Source organism: Dryobates pubescens, chromosome 9, assembly GCF_014839835.1.
Source record: "Dryobates pubescens isolate bDryPub1 chromosome 9, bDryPub1.pri, whole genome shotgun sequence".
NCBI lineage: Eukaryota > Metazoa > Chordata > Aves > Piciformes > Picidae > Dryobates > Dryobates pubescens.
The window spans coordinates 19487918-19507024 of NC_071620.1; the positions used below are offsets into that span (position 1 = coordinate 19487918).

General features: G+C 41.5%; 1 protein-coding gene across 1 annotated transcript in view; it reads left to right on the plus strand.

The window, feature by feature from the left end:
- CCDC102B (coiled-coil domain containing 102B) overlaps nt 1-11221 on the plus strand; it is a 113418-nt gene extending 102197 nt beyond the window's left edge. The window contains 1 exon segment of the mRNA XM_054164321.1: nt 11101-11221. Coding sequence (XP_054020296.1) covers nt 11101-11190 — 90 coding nt within the window. The 3' untranslated portion in view covers nt 11191-11221.
- The last annotated feature ends 7886 nt before the right edge of the window (nt 11222-19107 follow it).

Here is a 19107-nt window from a genome sequence, read left to right on the forward strand (position 1 = left end):
GCCCCTAATTTCTCTTAATAAGATATGGTTAATTTTCCTAATTTCTGCTAAGATATAACCACCCTACATATAACTGAATCACTGGAGTTGAAGTAATTATAGCAAACTGAAATCCATCACATCATAGTCTCTGAGAAAAATAACTTGTCTTATTATATTGTAAATTGCAGCATTCTGAAGCAATGCTGTGTCATTTTAATGAGCCTAGGAAGCAGGCTGAGAAGCAACCACATTTCTATCCGGGCATAAAACTCAGACTACGATTTTTGTTACTGTGTGGGATTTTGTGGTTTGGGGTTTTTTATCAGCATAGCAACCATGACTGACAGCAGCCTAGAGCTGTCAAAGTATCCACATGAAAAAAGTGGAAAGAAGTAGCTGGAGAAATATGATGGAATGACACATATATTACAGTGTTAATGTGTCTGATCAACAGAGGATGAAATAAATCAGGAGCAATGTGAAAATGCCAAGAAGGAGAAACTTCTTAGAAACAAAGCACAAGTGTTAGAAATGCAAAAATTGGTACTATAACACTGCCATATCACAGTAAAACCAAAGACCAATCATATGTAATATGCAACTAGCATCTTTATATCACAATCAGCCTATTGTCAGGAAGTACCTGAAAATGGGCTACAAGAAATCCAGGGAGAGACTTTTTAGAGGGGCTGGTAGTGATAGGATGAGAGGGAATGGATTGAAGCTTGAGAAAGACAGATTTACACTGAAGATTAGAAAGAAATTCTTTGCAGTAAGGGATCAGGTTGCCCAGGGAGGTTGTGGATGCCTCCTTCCTGGAAGTGTTCAAGGCCAGGTTGTATGAGACCTTGAGACATTGAGCTCATGGCACGTGGGTGGGAACTAGTTGGTCTTCAAGGTCTCTTCCAACCCAAACCACTCTGTGAATCTATATTTCAAACCTGTGGCTCCACTGATGCTAAAGGCTAAATTCTCAAACCCATTAGCAAGAGTGGAAAGAGATATCTGTGTGGATGACAAGGCAGAGTCAGCCTGTGTAAAATAAACCATTTACAAGGGTGTATAAAACTTTTAATTCAAGGATTAAGGCAAATACTAAATATCTTTGGACGTGGCACTTGGTGCCATGGTTTAGTAGTCTTGAGGTCATGGGTGACACGTTGGACTTGGTGATCTTTGAGGTCTCTTCCAACTGTATTGATTCTATGATTCTATGATCTTCTATTACACAAGCAGATTTTTCCCAATCAAGCTTTGATGAAATGTACGTATATGCTTGAAAAATGGCTGGTTCTATCTGAACCATGGGGTGGCTCAATCAACAAAGACATCTTGTCAAGCTCTTGCAATACCCAAAAAAGGCTACATCTTCAAACACCAAATCATTTATTTGGAGTAAAGTAAGCAGGATGATTCTATCTTGTCTAACAACACACTATTATTGAAGCTCATTTTGTTTATAGGATGTATTGGCTTTTCTGAAACTATAAATGCTCTAAGGTTATAAAATCGCATATTTTCAATTTCAAAGTCTGCAGTGTTTTATTTGTTTTCCTGATTGCATAGAACATAGAATCATATAATTGTTAGGATTGGAAGGGACCTCAAGGATCATCTAGTTCCAAGCCCCCTGCCATGGCAGGGACACCTCTCACTAGATCAGGTTGCTCACAGCCACATCCAGTCTGGCCTTAAAAACATCCTGGGATGAGGCTTCTGCCACGTCCCTGGGCAACCTGTTCCAGTGTCTCACCACCCTCATGATGAAGAACTTCTTCCTAACATCCAATCTGAATCTTCCCACTTCAAGTTTTGCTCCATTCCCCGCCAGTCTTGTCACTATCTGACACCCTAAAAATTCCCTCCCCAGTTTTCTTGTAGCCCCCTTCAGATACTGGAAGGCCACAATAAGGTCTCCTTGGAGCCTGCTCTTCTCCAGACTGAATAGCCCCAACTCTTTCCATCTGTCTCCATAGGAGAGGTGCTCCAGGAGAGCATCATCCTGAAGAGGCACCAAGAAAATCCCATCAGCTTTCTCAAGATTGTTGAGAAGAACTTAGAATTTTTTCTTTTTCATTTGATTGTTTTGAAATGATTACGTCACTGCTTGAGCAAGTATTTGGTAAAACCACTAACATTTTTTTAAGGCAACAAGCAATGAGAACCAATAAGTGTTAAGTTTGTAGATTAAACTTCTAATTGGTGGCAATAATCCATTTTCTCCAGGGGATTAACTTCATTCAGTGATTGCTATATACAAGTAAAGATAACCAAGGTGTTATTCTGAAGCTGAGCCTAAAGCACTGAATGTTATTGCTAAATACAGGATTAAAAAATATATAAGAATACAAAATAATTAAAAAAGGAATGTCACCATAACTGCTCTTAAAATGAATCATTGATCATTCCTGAATTTATTCTGTCACTAAACACAAGCACCATGTGTAGAATGATTAACAGGGTTTACTAGTTTGGTAATTGTGGTGGTTTGAACCCTAACTGGGATTTAATAGCTCAGATGGGGGCAAGGCTGAGAATCTCTCCCCTGCTCCCCCCTCCTCTTTCCCAACAGAGAGGAAAAGAAAGGGAAGAAGCAAATCCACCAAAAATAATTTGGAGTTGGCTTGGAAGTAGAGAGGTAAAGCATTTTCTTTAAACAATATATACATATGTGTGTGTGTGTGTGTGTGTGTGTGTGTGTGTGTGTGTGTGTGTGTGTGTGTGTGTGTTCACAAGGGTTCACAAGGATAAGGAACAAGGATGGATGGGGGAAAAAATATGAATACAAAACCAGACTCTTGGAAGAGGAGTGGTTGTAGGGAGAAGGATCAGGCCTGATCACGTGGCAGAGAAGCAGGGAGACAGCAGCAGTCCTCATCCAGGCAAAAGCAGGAGCTGAAAGATAATGGCTTCAGTGTTCTCCTTTTTATAGGCTTGCTAGACAGGGAGGGAGAGTGGAACAGACTAACTCCATTTTCCAGGGGCAAAACCCCCTCCAGGGAGGGCAATGCCCTCACAAGCCCTCCCCGCTCTGCTTTCAGTATGGGCATAACCCATCACAGTAATTAACCAGTCAGATGCTTTACTGCTAATGCTAAATACAATAATATTGAAGTGTATTTTATGGACAAATAATTTATGGATCAACACTCATTGCATATCATTTATAAAAGACAGACATTGGTCCCAGACATTGGACCAGGCCTCCTAGGGAAGTGGTAAAATCATCATCACTGGAGGTATGTAAAAGATGTGTAGATATGGTGCTTAAGATCATGGTTTAGTGTCAGGCTGGCTAACCTTGCCAGGTTAACACTTGGACTCAATGATCTCAAAGGTCTTTTCCAACTTAAGGGATTCTATGATTCTACCATTTCAAATTTCATCTTTCCTGCCTGTATCAGAGTAAGTGGATGACCTTATGCTGAACATCATAATTGTGTATCGTGGCCCAGATAAGCCAATTGTCTCCAACTGTAAGAGTTTTTAACCATTTTCTGCAGTCAGCTGTGTGTTTTCCAGATCTTAATGATTCTTCAACAGATAGTTTGTCATGACAGTTTCTGTGTCAGTAGCTCTATTTTTATTATTATTCCTGAGTGCTTTAATTAAACCTTTTCAGTGTTCTTATCACTTCTCAACACATATTTCAGCTGTATTTTAGTCTAGAGACCAGAAGATTAACTCCCAGTTTTCAGATAGCATTGGGAAGCATTTTCATGAGATAGCTTCTTTCAACAGCATTTCCAAAAAGTTCAAGCTTATATTACAGACATTTTTTTGGTTTATAGGGTAAAATGTTTGTCATCCATCAGCTCCATACTTGAAAGCCTCCTGCTGTGATTTGCATTTACTGTCACTTGGAAAAAAAAAAGTCTTAGTGTATGTTATTCATTTTTCTTGGAAGAAGCTTCTGAGATGCTTTCAAATAATGGATTTTGTCTGCTTGCCCACTCTGGAGGCATGTTTACAGATAAAGCAACAAAGCAGGGGGGAGGGGGGAGAAAGGAAGCATTTTGAAGCATCATTTGATCACCATTAGCACTTCAAATTCTATGACAGCTTTCACACACTGCAATCTGAGCAAATTCACCAAGCTGTGGTATCATCTCATCACAGCAGTACACATCTAGAGTGTTCCTTTCAGGGATGCTTTCAGTGCTTCATTCATAAGATGACATTACCACTAAGGGACGTCTTTCCCTTCCCAGTACAGTGGCACTTGTCATAAAAATTCCCAAGTGACAATTGTGCCAAAATAAAAGACTATAAAATAAAAGTGGAGTTAACATCATTGATATTATTGGTATGTTGTTTCTAAATGTCTAATTTCTTGAGCAAACTTACAAGTTCTTAACACCACTAAAATGTTCCATGGAAATGGAGCACTGTGTCCAGCTCTGGTGCCCCCAGCATAAGAAGGATATCAAACTGCTGGAGCAGGTCCAGAGGACACCACAAAGATGATCAGAGGTCTGGAGAACCTCCCCTGTGGGGACAAGATGAGAGAGCTGGGGCTATTCAGCCTAGAGAAGAGAAGGTTCCAGGGGGACTTAGCAGCCTTCTGGTACCTGAAGGGGTCCTAATAGAAAGCCAGGAAGGGACTTTTTACAAGTCATAGGATGAGAGGAAATGGATTGGAGCCTGAGGAAGGCAGATTTAGACTGGAGATTAGGAAGAATTTCTTTCCAGCGAAGGTGGGGAGACACTGGAACAGGTTGCCTAGGGAGGTTGTGGATGGCCCCTCCCTGGAGGTGTTTAAGGCCAGGTTGGATGAGGCCTTGAGGAAGACAACTCACCCAGAAGTGTGTTGAGAATTAGTATGTTGTGAATGTAATTGAGATGTGGACAATTTCAGGCATAATTTCTCACTGGAAAATTCAAAAAACACATATTATTTTTTCCAATAGGAAATCAAACCCATGAATGCTATTTGGCAAGTAACAATTTGTTGTTCTAACACACTGGTAAATAAATAAATTGCTGTTCCAAGATATGGACAAGGAAAGCAAGAAGAGTCTTATCTAATTGTGTTTTCCTTCTTGTCTTTTTTTGCTTTCTTCTTTGCCTGCTTTTGTCTTTGCCTGCTTTTGTCTTTATCTGCTTTACTGCCATTTAGGGCTCTGTGCTCTCCCCTTGATGTTTACACACTTAAGACATTTTTGCTAGTCTTGAGAGCCCTTGTGCTGTTTTATCAGACATGGTAGGTCCCAAGATAATGAAACCTTTATGTCACCAGATTACCATCACCATTGTTGTTTTTCACTTTGGCCCCCACATGATTTCAGCAGTCAGAACCTTACAAACCACAAAGCTAGAGATTAATGCTTTGTGATATTTGAAACTGAGGTTCAAGCTCCCAGACAGATAATTTCCTAGCTGCATGCTATGTTTAACAGCTTGTGAGATAGTAGCTACTATCATGTCAGAATGTGAAGCTGGGAGCAGAATAAGTAATGTGAACATTCCCATTCTGCTTCTCAGCCTCACCAGTTCTAAAGGCAAGGTTTTCAGAGTGTTGCAGAGCTCACAATCACAACACAGCAGTGATGCACAGCCTTAGTTTTTACTCCATTCAGCTGGAGAGATATCAGACCTTAATGATATCCAAGATGAACAATGTTTGGTGTCTAAGGCAGAATGTGGTGTACGGCAGAACTCCCCAGTGCCTCCCAAACTTGCGGAACTTTCATTCAATACCTGTAACTAAGAGGCATAATGTTGAATCATACTGTAGTATCGCAAGTTTGGGGTTTTTTTCCCCACATTTCAAGTGCTTTTTAAACACTTCAACCATGCAATGGTTAATTTTGTTGTTTATGCCTGGTTTTAGGCTTACTTTGAAGATAACTTCATTTTCAGATTAAGTATTAGTAGACATTCAGGATCCAATAGCAGCCTTTCAGTACCTTGAAAGGGGCCTACAAGAAAGCTAAGAAGGGACTTTTTACAAGGACTCATAGTGATAGGATGAGAGGGAATGGATTGAAGCTTTAGAAGGGCAGAATGAGAGTGGAGATTAGAAAGAAATTCTTTACGGTGAGTGTGGTGAGACACTGGAACAAGTTGGCCAGGAAGGCTGTGGATGCACCCCTGCTGGAGTGAGGTGTTCAAAACCAGGTTGGATGAGTCCTTAAGCAACCCAGGCTGGTGAAAGATGTCCCTGCCCATGGCAAGGGAGTTGGAACTAGATGACCTTCAATGTGCCTTAGTTTCAAGACAAATTTGGATGGAGAACAAGTGGACAAGGGGTGGGGAATGCGGAGAGTTAATGTCTGCTACAGAGTTAAGTGCTTTTCATACCTCTAAGAAGTGAAAGGCAAGTAATGAAGATACATGTTGAGCAACTGTTAAAAAGTTAAGTATTCTGAAAAGGTAAATGGAACTATATTGAAGCTGGCAACCATGTAATTACTGGGAAGGGAAATGATTGTGCTTTTTATTGGCCTGGAGATTATGTAGGTGAAGATATTACTGCAGAAACTGGATCTCAATGCATAAAAAAAGAAATAAGAAATGAGCTTGTGCCAAGTGTGCTTTATTATTCTTTTTTTTTTTTTTTCTGCTATTAAAAAGAAATTCCCACAGACAAAAAGCCTTCCATGCAAATCACACCTCTTAAAGCAGAAAGGAGTGTCTATATTATTGAAATGAGGGTAGTGGAGCAGTGAAACAAGTTGCCTGGGGAGGTGGTGGAGGCCCCATCCCTGGAGATATTCAAGTTGAGGCTCAACAGGGCTCTGGGCAACATGATCTAGTGGAGGATGTCCCTGCTGACTGCAGAAGGGGTTGGACTAGATGACCTTTGGAGGACCCTTCCAACCCAGACCATTCTATGATTCTATGGCAGCTTCCCTGTAAGACCAGAAGAAATGTTCCTGTGTTCAGAAATCAGCAGGCATTTTGTAAAGAAATATTAAAGCACATTACATCAATTATCAATTTATAAGCCTTCAAAAAGCAACTTATAGTGACTGTGACTACTTATGACTACATGCCTACTTTCCCAGGTAGACTTTAGATTGTCTTCTTTAACAAACAAGTCATCTAGCTTCTTGGTCATGGGTTGATTGGTTTCTTTTCTTCTCTCATTTTATCTGACAATATAAGAAAAGCCAACCCATATAGATTGAATTACCTTAATCACTCCTCAGTATTTATGATATCTCTTTTTCAATTTTTACTTTTAAACATATTTAAATTTTGAGTGCTTTTGACACAAATGTCAACATAATAATTTTGCAGAAAACAGTGACAAAGCCAATTTGTGTTTAACCCTAACAGCAACAGCAGAAGAGTTGAGGTAAGCTTTGTATTCAAGCTTGAAGACGTTTTCTGCTCTTTTGTTGCAACATGCAAGGAATTGCTTACTTATTGGCACAGTTGCATGAGACTGATATATAGAGGTGGATACAAAAAAACCCAAACACATCAGTATTTTCAGCAAGTTGTGAAAAGTCCTTTTTTCTACATTCTTCCACCTTAAAAGCAGATGATGTGGATATTCTGATTTGTTGCAATAGGTTCAGAGCATTCTAAAAACCCAAAGCTGGAATAATCAGAAAGGTTATTGTCAGTTCCCTAAAAAGCTGTAATTATCTATTTCTGGTGTCTGTTTGGTTGGGGAGAGTGGATGGATTTTTCTTTTTCTTCTGTCATGAGGTTGAAAGGAAGCAATTCCTTCAGAAATGATTTTTCATTTGGCCATGCTGTAACCTGGCATGATCAGCTTCTGAAACATCAGAACTGAAGAAAGATGGTATGACAAAAAGTCAGCTCAGCAAAAGTATGTCATTAGATGAGAATTAAGGGAAAACAGTGTAAGAAAAAAAAACAGGCACTTTTAAAGGTCATCTTGATTCTTGCTATGTGCCAGATCAGTGAAATTGCTCTTTTTTTAAAAGGAAATTATTTTTGTTTTGAAAAAACTCACTGTTAATAAGACCTGAATTTATGAAAGAGCATATGAAAAACCCCTTCTCTGTTAGGAACCCCCTACATAATATTCATCCTAAGTGGAAGACTTACTCATCTATTTAATTTCCAGAAATAATTTTCTTGCAGCCCAGAAGGCAAACCATAACTTAGGTTGCACAAGGGGAGTGGCCATCAGGTCAAGAGAGGACGTTCTGCCCCTTTACTCTGCTCTTGTGAGAGCCCTGCCTCAAACCTGCATCCACTTCTGGTGTCCCCATCACAAGGAGGAGCCAGAGCGGTTGGAGCAACTCCAGAGAAGAGTCACAAAGAGGATCCAAGGGCTGGAACACCTCTGCTATGAGGATAGGCTGAGGGTGCTGGGGTCGTTCAGCCTGGAGAAGAGAAGACTTTGGAGAGACCTTAGAGCTGCCTTCCAGAGACCTGAAGAGCTTCTGCAGGAAGGCTGGAGAGGGACTTTTCATAAGGGCATCTAGCAATAAGACAGCAGAGTGGTTTTAAGGTTAGTGAGAGCAGGGTTAGACCTGATCTTAGGAAGAAGTTCTTCAGTATGAGGGTGGTGAGACTCAGGAACAAGATGCACAGGGAAGCTGTGGATATCTCCTCCTTGGGGGTGTTCAAGGCAGGGTTGGATGAGGCCTTGAGCAGCTGAGGCTAAGAGGTGTCCTTGCCCATGGCAGGAAGGTTGGAGTAGATGAGCTCTGAGGTCCCTTGCAACCTGAGATGTCTTTCAGACATCTTGGTTTCCTTCTCTTCTCCACATGTACAGGTGAACATTTGTCAGCACATAGTCACCTTATAATCTCTTGCTGTATTTTTGCCTCTAATTTACACTTCTGTGAGATACTTACTGCTGTCCTTGGGAAGTCCCCATTGATTAGAATCAACAACAACCTTGTAATGCCTCTCAGTACCATCATTACAGCAAATTGCTTGGGGTCTTAAATAAGAAGATAATAATAATTAGTGTATCATATGCAGCTGCCTTAAAATATTTTATATCTCTTTTTCTTTTCATTTTAATTTAAATTTTCATTTCATTTAAGTTTGGGGGGGACAAAAATTCACACTTTCCATTAATACTTACTGTGCACTTGCACTGAAAAACAACCAAAGGCTAATTTTAGCAGCAACTAAGAATTTCAAAATACTCTGCAGAGAAATGCAGGCACAAACTATATTAATTGAGCTCTAGATGAGTGGTGCTAAACAATGAAAGCAAGGAAAGGCACAGTGAAGCAGGAAATGCACCATATGTTATTGTATACCTGGGCACAATAGGGACACCATCCTAATGGCTTTCTTAATGTTCCTGTTGTACCAGATATTGGTGGACATATGGTATGCTGCCTTTTTTTATATGCCTGATTTTCTTAGCTGACTTTGAAAACATTTTCCATTTGTCTGCTGTCAGGGGGGAAAAAAAGGTGGGGGGGTGCTTTAAAATGGGTTTGCTCATTTGGGTAGCAGTCAAAACTTGGACATTTTATTTTCCTTATTCATTTGTGTTAACTTTAAAAAACTTATTTATTGGAGGTTGTTTTTTTAGGAGCAGATGCATACTACTTTTATTATAAGAATTTCCACAATTTTAATCCCTGCCTGGCAACGATTTGGAGCACAGTTGTGTAATCCTTCCCCGTGGAGAGGAGTTTTGACTCAGTCAGCACTGGCCAAACAGACACCTAAAGCAGCATCAGCAGCTGCAGAGCTGACCAAGCTTTGCATGACCAAGGTGGGGAGCACTTAGGCTGCTTCCCTGCCTGCCCCCAAGAAATCTTATCATTCTCCAGCTGGAAGCAGACATTTTCCCACATTACTTAGATCCTAGTGCCCTTCCATCACATCTGAAGGAAACAACAGAAGAATAACAGGCACCAGTGGAGGAGGGGCTGCCCTGCTGGAAAGCAGCACCACAAAGAAAGACCTTGGAGTCCTAGTGGACAGCAAGTTCTCTATGGGACAGCAATGTGCACTTGTGGCCAAGGAGTCCAATGGTATCCTGAGGAGCAGCAAGTGTGTCCAGCAGGTCTAGGGAGGTTCTTCTCCCCCCTCTATCCTGGTGAGACCACATCTGGAATACTGTGTCCAGTTTTGGACTCTCCAATTCAAGAGAGATAGAGATCTGCTGGAAAGAGTCCAACAGGGAGCCATGAGGATGATTAGAAGACTTGAGCACCTCCCGTAGTAGGACAGACTGAGAGCCCTGGGACTGTTTAGGTTGGAGAGGAGAAGGCTGAGAGGGCATCTGGTCAATGTCCATAAATATCTGAGGGGTGGGTGTGAAGTGGAGGGGGCCAAACTGTTTTGGGTGGTACACAATGGTAGCACAAGGAACAAAGATACAAGCTGGAACGTAGAAGATTTCACCTCAACATGAGGAGAAACTACTTTACAGTGGGGGTGACAGAGCACTGGAGCAGGATCTCCAGAGAGGTTATGGACTCTTATTCTCTGGACACATTCAAAACCCACCTGGATGCATTCCTGTGTGGACCACTCTGGGTGATGCCGCTTTGGCAGGGGGGGTTGGACTTGATGATCTCTGGAGGTCCCTTCAAACCTCTAATGTATTGTGATACTGTAATTCTTGCCCTATCCCTTCCCAGATGCCAGATGTTGCCAAGGTTGGCTGGTGCAGTTGTGTGTTAATTGTAAGCTTTATGATGATCTCTCCCTGCTGATATTAACGTAACATGAAGACATAATGCTCTACTAGTGGCAAGAATTCTGTCAAACAAGGGTTTTGAGGTATCTTTGATCTTTATTCAATATTCCCCACTTTACCTTCCTCCAGTTAAAAGACTCAGGAGTTATATGTGAGTATTTTAGATGAATGTTGGGTAGCAGTTCAGAAGCATCAGTCGATACATAATGGCTCCTAGTCATTCGAGTGAAGCAAGTGTAACCTGCTTCTCACTGTGAAAAACAATTCCACATAATTGCTCTGAAATCCTACCCTTTTTGTTTTCTTCTTTATTATTGAAAAAAAAAAATGCAATGGCTATTCTAAAATTAAAACCACTGAAAGGTTTTCTCATCAAATTTCTACTGTCTCCTACTGAAACTTTTCTTTTTTTAGGGGAAAAAGTTCGGTCCACAATAATTTTCAACTTAAAGTGGTCTTTTTATTTTCTGCTCAGTGTTATGGTCACATTTTTTTCTTTAACAATTTCATTTCAGAGTAAAGAGACAGAAGAACGTGAACTCAGGACATGGGACCAGACAAAGGTGTTTGTATGCTGTTGGAGATTCTACCAAGATAATGAGTGAAGATGCTGGAGATTATCGAAAAACCCTGAAGCAACAAGGCCAACAGTAAAGAGAAGGGACAAATAACATAGACCCTTCATATAGACTTAGAGGAAAATGTTACTGAAAAATGCATGACAGACACATGGGATCATCATAGAGCCAGAGAATCATAGAATCATTAAGGTTGGAAAACCCAACCCTAAGCCAACTACCATGACCAATAAACTAGATCCTGAAACATCTACAGCTTCTTGAACACCTCCAGGGATGGTAACTCCACCACCTCCCTGGGCAGCCTGTTCCAACACCTCACCACTCTTGCAGCAAAGAAATTTTTCCTAATGTCCAATCTAAACCTTCTCTTAACTTCTTTCATCATTCCCCTTGGAGCATACAAAAAGAACACCATTATTTTCACAGTTGATAACTGTGTTTGTGAAGAGAGTGGGTACAGAGTTATTTAAAATTTGCTTAGCTTCAAGTACAGGTTGACTAAATTCCTTAACACAAAGCACTCAACATTATCAATTACATTTTGTTCAGCAATTCCCTGAGCTGCAACTGGTTGGAGGCTGCGCAGCTTCTCATATCCCTCCCTGGGCACCGGGTTTGGGCTGGAGATGTGGTGCTTCTTGTGGTCTGACCTAGGGCTGACCTAATTCCAGCCTCTCAGGACCAAGGGCTACATGATGAGGGGATGCTGCCTTTCTGTGTTGTCAGTAGCTGGCACACAGGTTTCCCAATGATATACAGAAATCCTGGAGACAATTTGTTTTTTAAATGGAGTTTAAACATTTAAAACTTATAGGAACTGGCAAAATAAGATTTATAATAGCTACTTTTTTGTTACTTGTTGCTGCTGTTGTTTTAATTCAAACATTTTCCTTCTCTCAGCTTTTTGATTCAGAGTTTTCTATTAAACAAAAGAAGCCTGGCCTTGTTTCAAGCATTGCCAAGGGACACCCTGGCTTCCTCTAAAACTCCACCTGCTTTGCTTATTGCCAGCATCTTCTGGACACCCCAGCGTGCACCACAGCTGGATTGCAAATGGCACTGTGCTCAGCAGAAACAGAAAGTGCAGAATTATTGATTTTCAAACTCTGTCACAGCCAAATGTGCACTGCAAAATACAGCAGTGCCACATGACAGCTTACTGATAAAAGCTTCTATGGTTTACATAAGCTTTAGAGGCAAGCCCTTTCTTTTTATTCTTCCTGCCAAGCTATTAGAAATATGGCTCTTTTAAAAAATAAAGCCCTGGGGTTTCAGCAATTGTGCAAAAGCTCCTTAAGCTCCAAGGACTCGTTTCATCCCACAGGAATATCTGTGGCTAAAAACCAAATTGAATGGTTTTATGAGTAATTCAGGAAACTTAGATTCTGTCTTTTTTCCTCTGTGTCTCCAAATATCTGAAACATAAATTTGTAGAGTTGGAAAGGGACCTTAAAGATCATCTGATTCCAATCCCCCTGCCATGAGCAGGGACACCTCCCACTAGCCCAGGTTGCTCAAGGTCTCATCCGACCTGGCCTTGAACACCTCCAGGGAGGGGACATCCACAACACTCTTCCAGTGTCTCACCACTCTCACTGAAATGAATTTTGTTCCTAATCTCCATCCAAAACCCACCCTCCCCAAGCTTCCACCCACCCCCTCTCCTCCTAATAACATTTATTGTAAAAATAATGTGTAATTGGTGATGAAGAATGTTTCTGTGCTCACAGCTTGGTAGTGTAACGTAGATATTGATGAAAATAAAACTCCTGGTGCCCTGCCTTGCTCTACAAATCTTTACTATACGTTTACTGTATTATGGTAGGCAGCTGGTGTGGTTTCCCTGGCTAGTCCAAAGGTTATGGTGAGCAATGAAATTATAATTGGGTGATGCTAATGTTAATATTTCTATTTCAGAATATCAATAGTGTACATTTTCTTTACCGTGAGGAGATTACAGTTTCTTGTGGGGTAATAAATATTCACATTTATCCCACAAGAGCACATTTCTGGCTCATGGTCAACCTCCCATCCAAAGGACCCCCAGGTCCTTTTCCCCTTCACTGCTCTCCAACAGGTCACTCCCCAACATGTTCACAGAATCACAGAATCACCAAGGTTGCAAGAGGCCTCAAAGATCATCAAGTCCAACCTGTCACCACCAACTTCATGACTAGACCATGGCACCAAGTGCCACGTCCAATCCCCTCTTGAACACCTCCAGGGATGATGACTCCACCACCTCCCTGGGCAGCACATTCCAATGGCGAACGACTCTCTCAGTGAAGAACTTTCTCCTCATCTTGAGCCTAAACTTCCCCTGGCACAGCTTGAGACTCTGTCCCCTTGTTCTGGTGCTGGTTGCCTGGGAGAAGAGACCAACCCCATCCTGGCTACAATCACCCTTCAGGTAGTTGTAGACAGCAATAAGGTCTCCCCTGAGCCTCCTCCAGGCTAAACAATCCCAGCTCACTCAGCCTCTCTTCATAGGGCTTGTGCTCAAGCCCTCTCCCCAGCCTCATTGCCCTTCTCTGGACACGTTCAAGTGTCTCGATGTCCTTCCTAAACTGAGGAGCCCAGAACTGGACACAGTACTCAAGGTGTGGCCTAGTGCAGAGTACAGGGGTACAAAGACTTCCCTGCTCCTGCTGGCCATACTATTCTTGATGCAGGCCAGGATGCCATTGGCCTTCTTGGCCACCTGGGCACACTGCTGGCTCATATTTAGGCAGCTGTCAGCCAGCACCCCCAGGTCCCTTTCTGATCCATGGGGTTGTTTCTGGTAAGGCAAAGTTACCTCCTTTCCCCCCCCCCCCCCCCACACACACACTTTGAAGTCCTTTTTCCCAGGTTTTCTGCCAAGCAAAGAAATTAACTTCTCACAATCCTTTTTTTTTTTAATGCTGTATGAAACAGCAGAGGCTTCTGGATAGTTCATCTACCCAAAATTACCATATAAACATCTCAAGGTTGCATAGCACCTGGTTATCAAATACAGACAAAACAAAAGAAGAACAACAAAAAGTTAAAGGTTTGGGCTTTTTTTTTCCACCTGAGTTCTCTCTCTCAGTGCTAAGCAATGTTATTTTTAATAACCATTGTAAATGTGAACTCTCTTCCTCTTACTCCTCTTCATCGCTCTGCCTTTGATCTTTTTTCTCAGCTTGCTATCTTTTAAATAGAGAGCTTGAATTTTTCTGGGCTTCTTGCTTCTCACTGCTCACTTCTGCTTTTGCCTGGCTTATAGAAAACCCCAAGTCTGCAATCTCTGCAAATATTAATATATTGATTTTAATGTATTTCTTTTTAATTCTGCAAAGAATTGCTGTATTGCACAGCTAAGTTTAAAAAAATGCTGTGTGTAACAAAATCGTATTTTTAGTGAAAGTTAACTCATAATATCTCCTTTATGCTCAGCATTGGCATATGAGAGAGTCCAACAAAGAACTATGAGGATGATGAGGACTTGACTTTCTCCTATGAAGAAAGACTGAGAGCCCTGGGGCTGTTTAGTTTGGAGAAGAGAAGGCTGAGAGGGGACCTGATCAATGTCTTTAAATATCTGAGGGGTGGGTGTCAAGATGAAGGTGTCAGTCTCTTTGTGGTGGTGCCCAGGGACAGGATAAAGAGCAGTGGATACAAGCTGGAACATAGGAAGTTTCACCTCAACACAAGGAGCCCCTTTGTGGTGAGGGTGGGAAAGCAAAGCCAAGATTCTGCCTTGCTTTGGATACTACAATGCAGCATAGGTGAGCAGGGAACAGCTCAGAGGAACTGGTGCTCCTGTAGCTCACCCAGCAATTACCTGACAATAGAGCTGAGGGCTCAGGGAAAAAAGGAACCTCATGAGTTGGATGACTGCTGAATGCCTTGCATATTTAAAACTTGTTTTAAAATACACGTGGTTGAAAAATATAACCAGAATGGATGACTCTGACTGCTCTGAAGCTCTTTATCTTAGTCTGCAAATGCTGCCCACAAAGCTGAAAACATAATTCAGGAGACCCCACTGTCATAGTCCTTTTAAGTCAAAAATCACCCTAGAACTTTCAGGAAAACAACAACAAAAGAGAATTGGATGTTACACTAACAAAAGAAAATTCATAATAAAGGTATATTTCAGTTATGATTTATTTTTCCTCCCATTCTTTCAATTATTCCTCTGTTGCATATGTGGAATCACCAGCTTTGTGCATGAGTCCTCCCAACCATCTCAATAAAATGAAGTTTAATTCTTCAAAACAGTATTCGAGCTGGCACTGAGTGCACATAGGAGACAGAGAAGTCAAATAAAATGTCAAGGTTGTTTTTTGTTTGGTTGATGGTTGGTTTTTTTCCTAGAGATCTGATGATTTTCTGTATCTGTATTGTATTATTAGATATTTATTTGCAGACTAATGAGTTGTGCAGAAAGGGTTTATGTGTGAGGGCACAGATGGACTGACACTCAGCAGGCATTTGGTCCTCTAATTTGTGATGGCATAAAAACGTTGCTGCAGAGTGAATGGGAAATACTCAGTGAAGCAGTACAGAAGACAAACCGTCTCCCTCTGCTCTGGCCTGGTGAGGCTGCACCTGGAGTATTTTGTCCAGTTCTGGCCTCCCCAATTTTCAAGAGGAACTGGAGAGATTCCAGTGGAGGGCCATGGAGGTGATGAGGAAGCTGGAGCATCTCTCTTACAAGGAGAGGCTGAGAGACCCGGGGGTCTTTAGCCTGGAAAAGAGCATACAAATATCTAAGGGGTAAAGGTGATGAGGATGGGGCTGGGCTCTTTTCAGCGGTGGCCAGTGATAAATAAAGGGGTAATAATTGCCAACTAGAACACAGGAGGTTTTGCTAGAACTTAGGGAAAAACTTCTTTACTTTGAGGGTGCTGAAGCACAGGAACAGACTGCTCAGAGAGGCTGTGGCATCTTCCCCTCTGGAGACCCTCAAAACCTGCTTGGACACGCTCTCAGGCAACCAGTGCTAGGAAAATCTGCTTTAGCAGTGGAGTTGGAATAGATGATCTTCACAGGTCCCTTCCAACTCCTACCATTCTGTGATTTTGGATTTAAAGTCAACTGCCTCCATGCTTTCAATTGTAAGTATTCAAATAACTGCTTTAGAAAACAAACAAACAAACAAACAAACCAAATTTAAGAAACAAATCTATTTTGGAATAAAATAAATGCCAATAAATACAATAAATCATGTAAGTGACTGTAAAAATAATCATGCATGTGACTATAAAATTCATCATGTAAGTGACTATGTGCAGCTCAGTTCCACCTGATGTGATTTTTCTTCATGGCATTAGGAATTACATTATTAAAATGGTAAAAAAAAAACATAAAGTTTTTATAATTACAGCTATCAAGACTTTGCATGCTGCAACTCGATGGCAAGAAGTAGGTTTGAAATTCTTAAATGGAGTATTCAGAGAGGATAAAAATCACAAAGGCAGGGTAAAAAAATCAACTCCTGGCTAAGATGGTTACATCTACATAGTCTGGTTTCTAAACATGGGCACTGGGGAGGGTGTAAGGGTCATATGAAAAGGACTAACTAAAGACTACTGCCACTGTGATGTGAAAAAAAAAAAGGCTTTTACTCCTAGAGGTATCTCTCTTTTGAAGTGGATCCTGAAGGGAAAAAAAAAATGCTTGATTTTTCCTTAGAACTAATACACAGCATAACTCAAAGTCCTCTTTAATTGCCATTTCTTCAGGCTTGACTTCCCATAGCAAAACATTTCACCCATAGGAAAAGATGCATTGGGCTGCTAAAGATTTAGCCATTTTCTTTAGAGGCTGCCCTTTGTAAGAGACAAGGAATGAAAAGCCTGATTTAAAAAAAAAAAAAGCATTTATTTTTTTATTCCTGTGGTGGGTATCCCCCAACTAATTTGGAGAAAACTACCCCCCAAAATAAAATTGCCAGACTTGGTTCAGTTTGGGATGGAAGGAAATGAAGCTTTATTTACAAGCAAACTGCAATCTAGAAATATGAACTGCAATGAATATGTAGAAAATACACAAAATATGTACTCTTTATATATATATATTTACAATTTAAAAACAACACAGAAACTCCTCAAATCCCCCTGGATGGATCCAGGGGATCCATTCACCTCCTCCCCTACTCCCTCCCTCCTTCCCATTACCTCACACAGTAGTGAAAACAGAGATATTCCAGCAAAGCCACAAGAAGAGAGAAAGAGAGAGAGAAGTTGCAAGGAGAAGTGACAGAAGAAGAGAGAGGGAAAGAACTGTTTATGTCTCTTCTCTATATGCCCATTAGTGATCCAATGAAATATATAGACCACATCAGGAACAGTGTGGCCAGCAGGAGCAGGGAGGTCATTCTCCCCCTGTATGCTGCACTGGTTAGGCCACACCTTGAGTACTGTGTCCAGTTCTGGGCCCCTCAGTTTAGGAAGGAGGTTGACTTGCTGGAACGAGTCCAGAGAAGGGCAACGAAGTTGCTGAGGGTTTGAAACACAAGCCCTATGAGGAGAGGCTGAGGGAGCTGGGGTTGCTTAGCCTGCAGAAGAGGAGACTCAGGGGTGATCTTATTACTGTCTACAACTACCTGTAGGGAGGTTGCAGACAGGCAGATGTTGGTCTCTTCTCCCAGGCAGCCAGCACCAGAACAAGAGGACACAGTCCCAGGCTGCGCCAGGGGAGGTTTAGGCTGGCTGTTGGGAAGAAGTTCTACACAGAGAGAGCGATTGCCCATTGGAATGGGCTGCCTGGGGAGGTGGTGGAGTCACCATTATTGGAGGTGTTCAGGAGGAGACTTGATGGGGTGCTTGGTGCCATGGTTTAGTTGTTTAGGTGGGTTGGATTGGTTGACAGGTTGGACGTGATGATCTTGAAGGTTTCTTCCAACCTGGTTTATTCTATTCTATTCTATTCTATTCTATTCTATTCTATTCTATTCTATTCTATTCTATTCTTTTCATTTGACATCCAATGGTAATTTATTTTACTTTCAGTCTTTGCAGTCAGGATCTAGGCTAAAGTTCCTCCTTCAAACTGTAACAATTCCAGACTAATTTCTGGACCGTAAGAACTAGATTCTACAGCTCAAAAAGTAGTCTGGGGTGGAGTTTTTTGCTTAAATATTTGTAATTTCACAGCTCAGTTTTCTACAGCACTCTTGAATGGGAATATTTTCTTGACTGGGTCAAGAGTAAAATTACCCTACAGTATTTTTGAGATTAAAGATTCTTCTCAAAGTTAGTTTCTAATTAAGCCTTGCTGCAGTAAGCATCTAGGCTATTAGTTTAAGCATCTCAAACTACTGCAGTGCATCGATTTGGAGGCTGTATGATGTTATGTATAATCTGATCATACATTATGAAAGCATCTGTGCATTTAGCCAAAACAAAACAGAAAGTCTTGGAGTTCTAGTAGGAAAATACTTCACTAATCATTAATTAATGCACTCCTTACTCAAACCAGGGAAATTGCAACATAAAAGGGAAAGATTTGTGCTCAGGAGAAAATTATCTGACAGATACCCATGGAGAAGGACCTGGGAGTCCTGGTGGACTTCCATTGCTATCCATGGGACAGCAATGTGCCCTTGTAACCAAGAAGGCCAATGGGATCCTGGGGCACACTAAGAAAACTGTGTCCAGCAGATAGAGGGAGGTACTCCTCCCACTCTACACTGCCCTAGTAAGACCTCACCTGGAATATCGTGTCCAGTTCTGGGCTCCCCAATTCAAGAGGGTCAGGGATCTGCTGGAGAGAGTTCAGCAGAGGGCTACAAGGATGATTATGGGACTGGAGCACTGCTTTATGAGGAGAGGCTGAGAGACCTGGGGCTGGTTAGTCGGGAGAGGACTGAGAGGGGATTTAATAAATGTTTATAAATATCTGAGGTCTGGGTATCAGAAGGGAAGGGACAGACTCTGCTCCATTGCACCCTGTGACACGACAAGTGGCAAT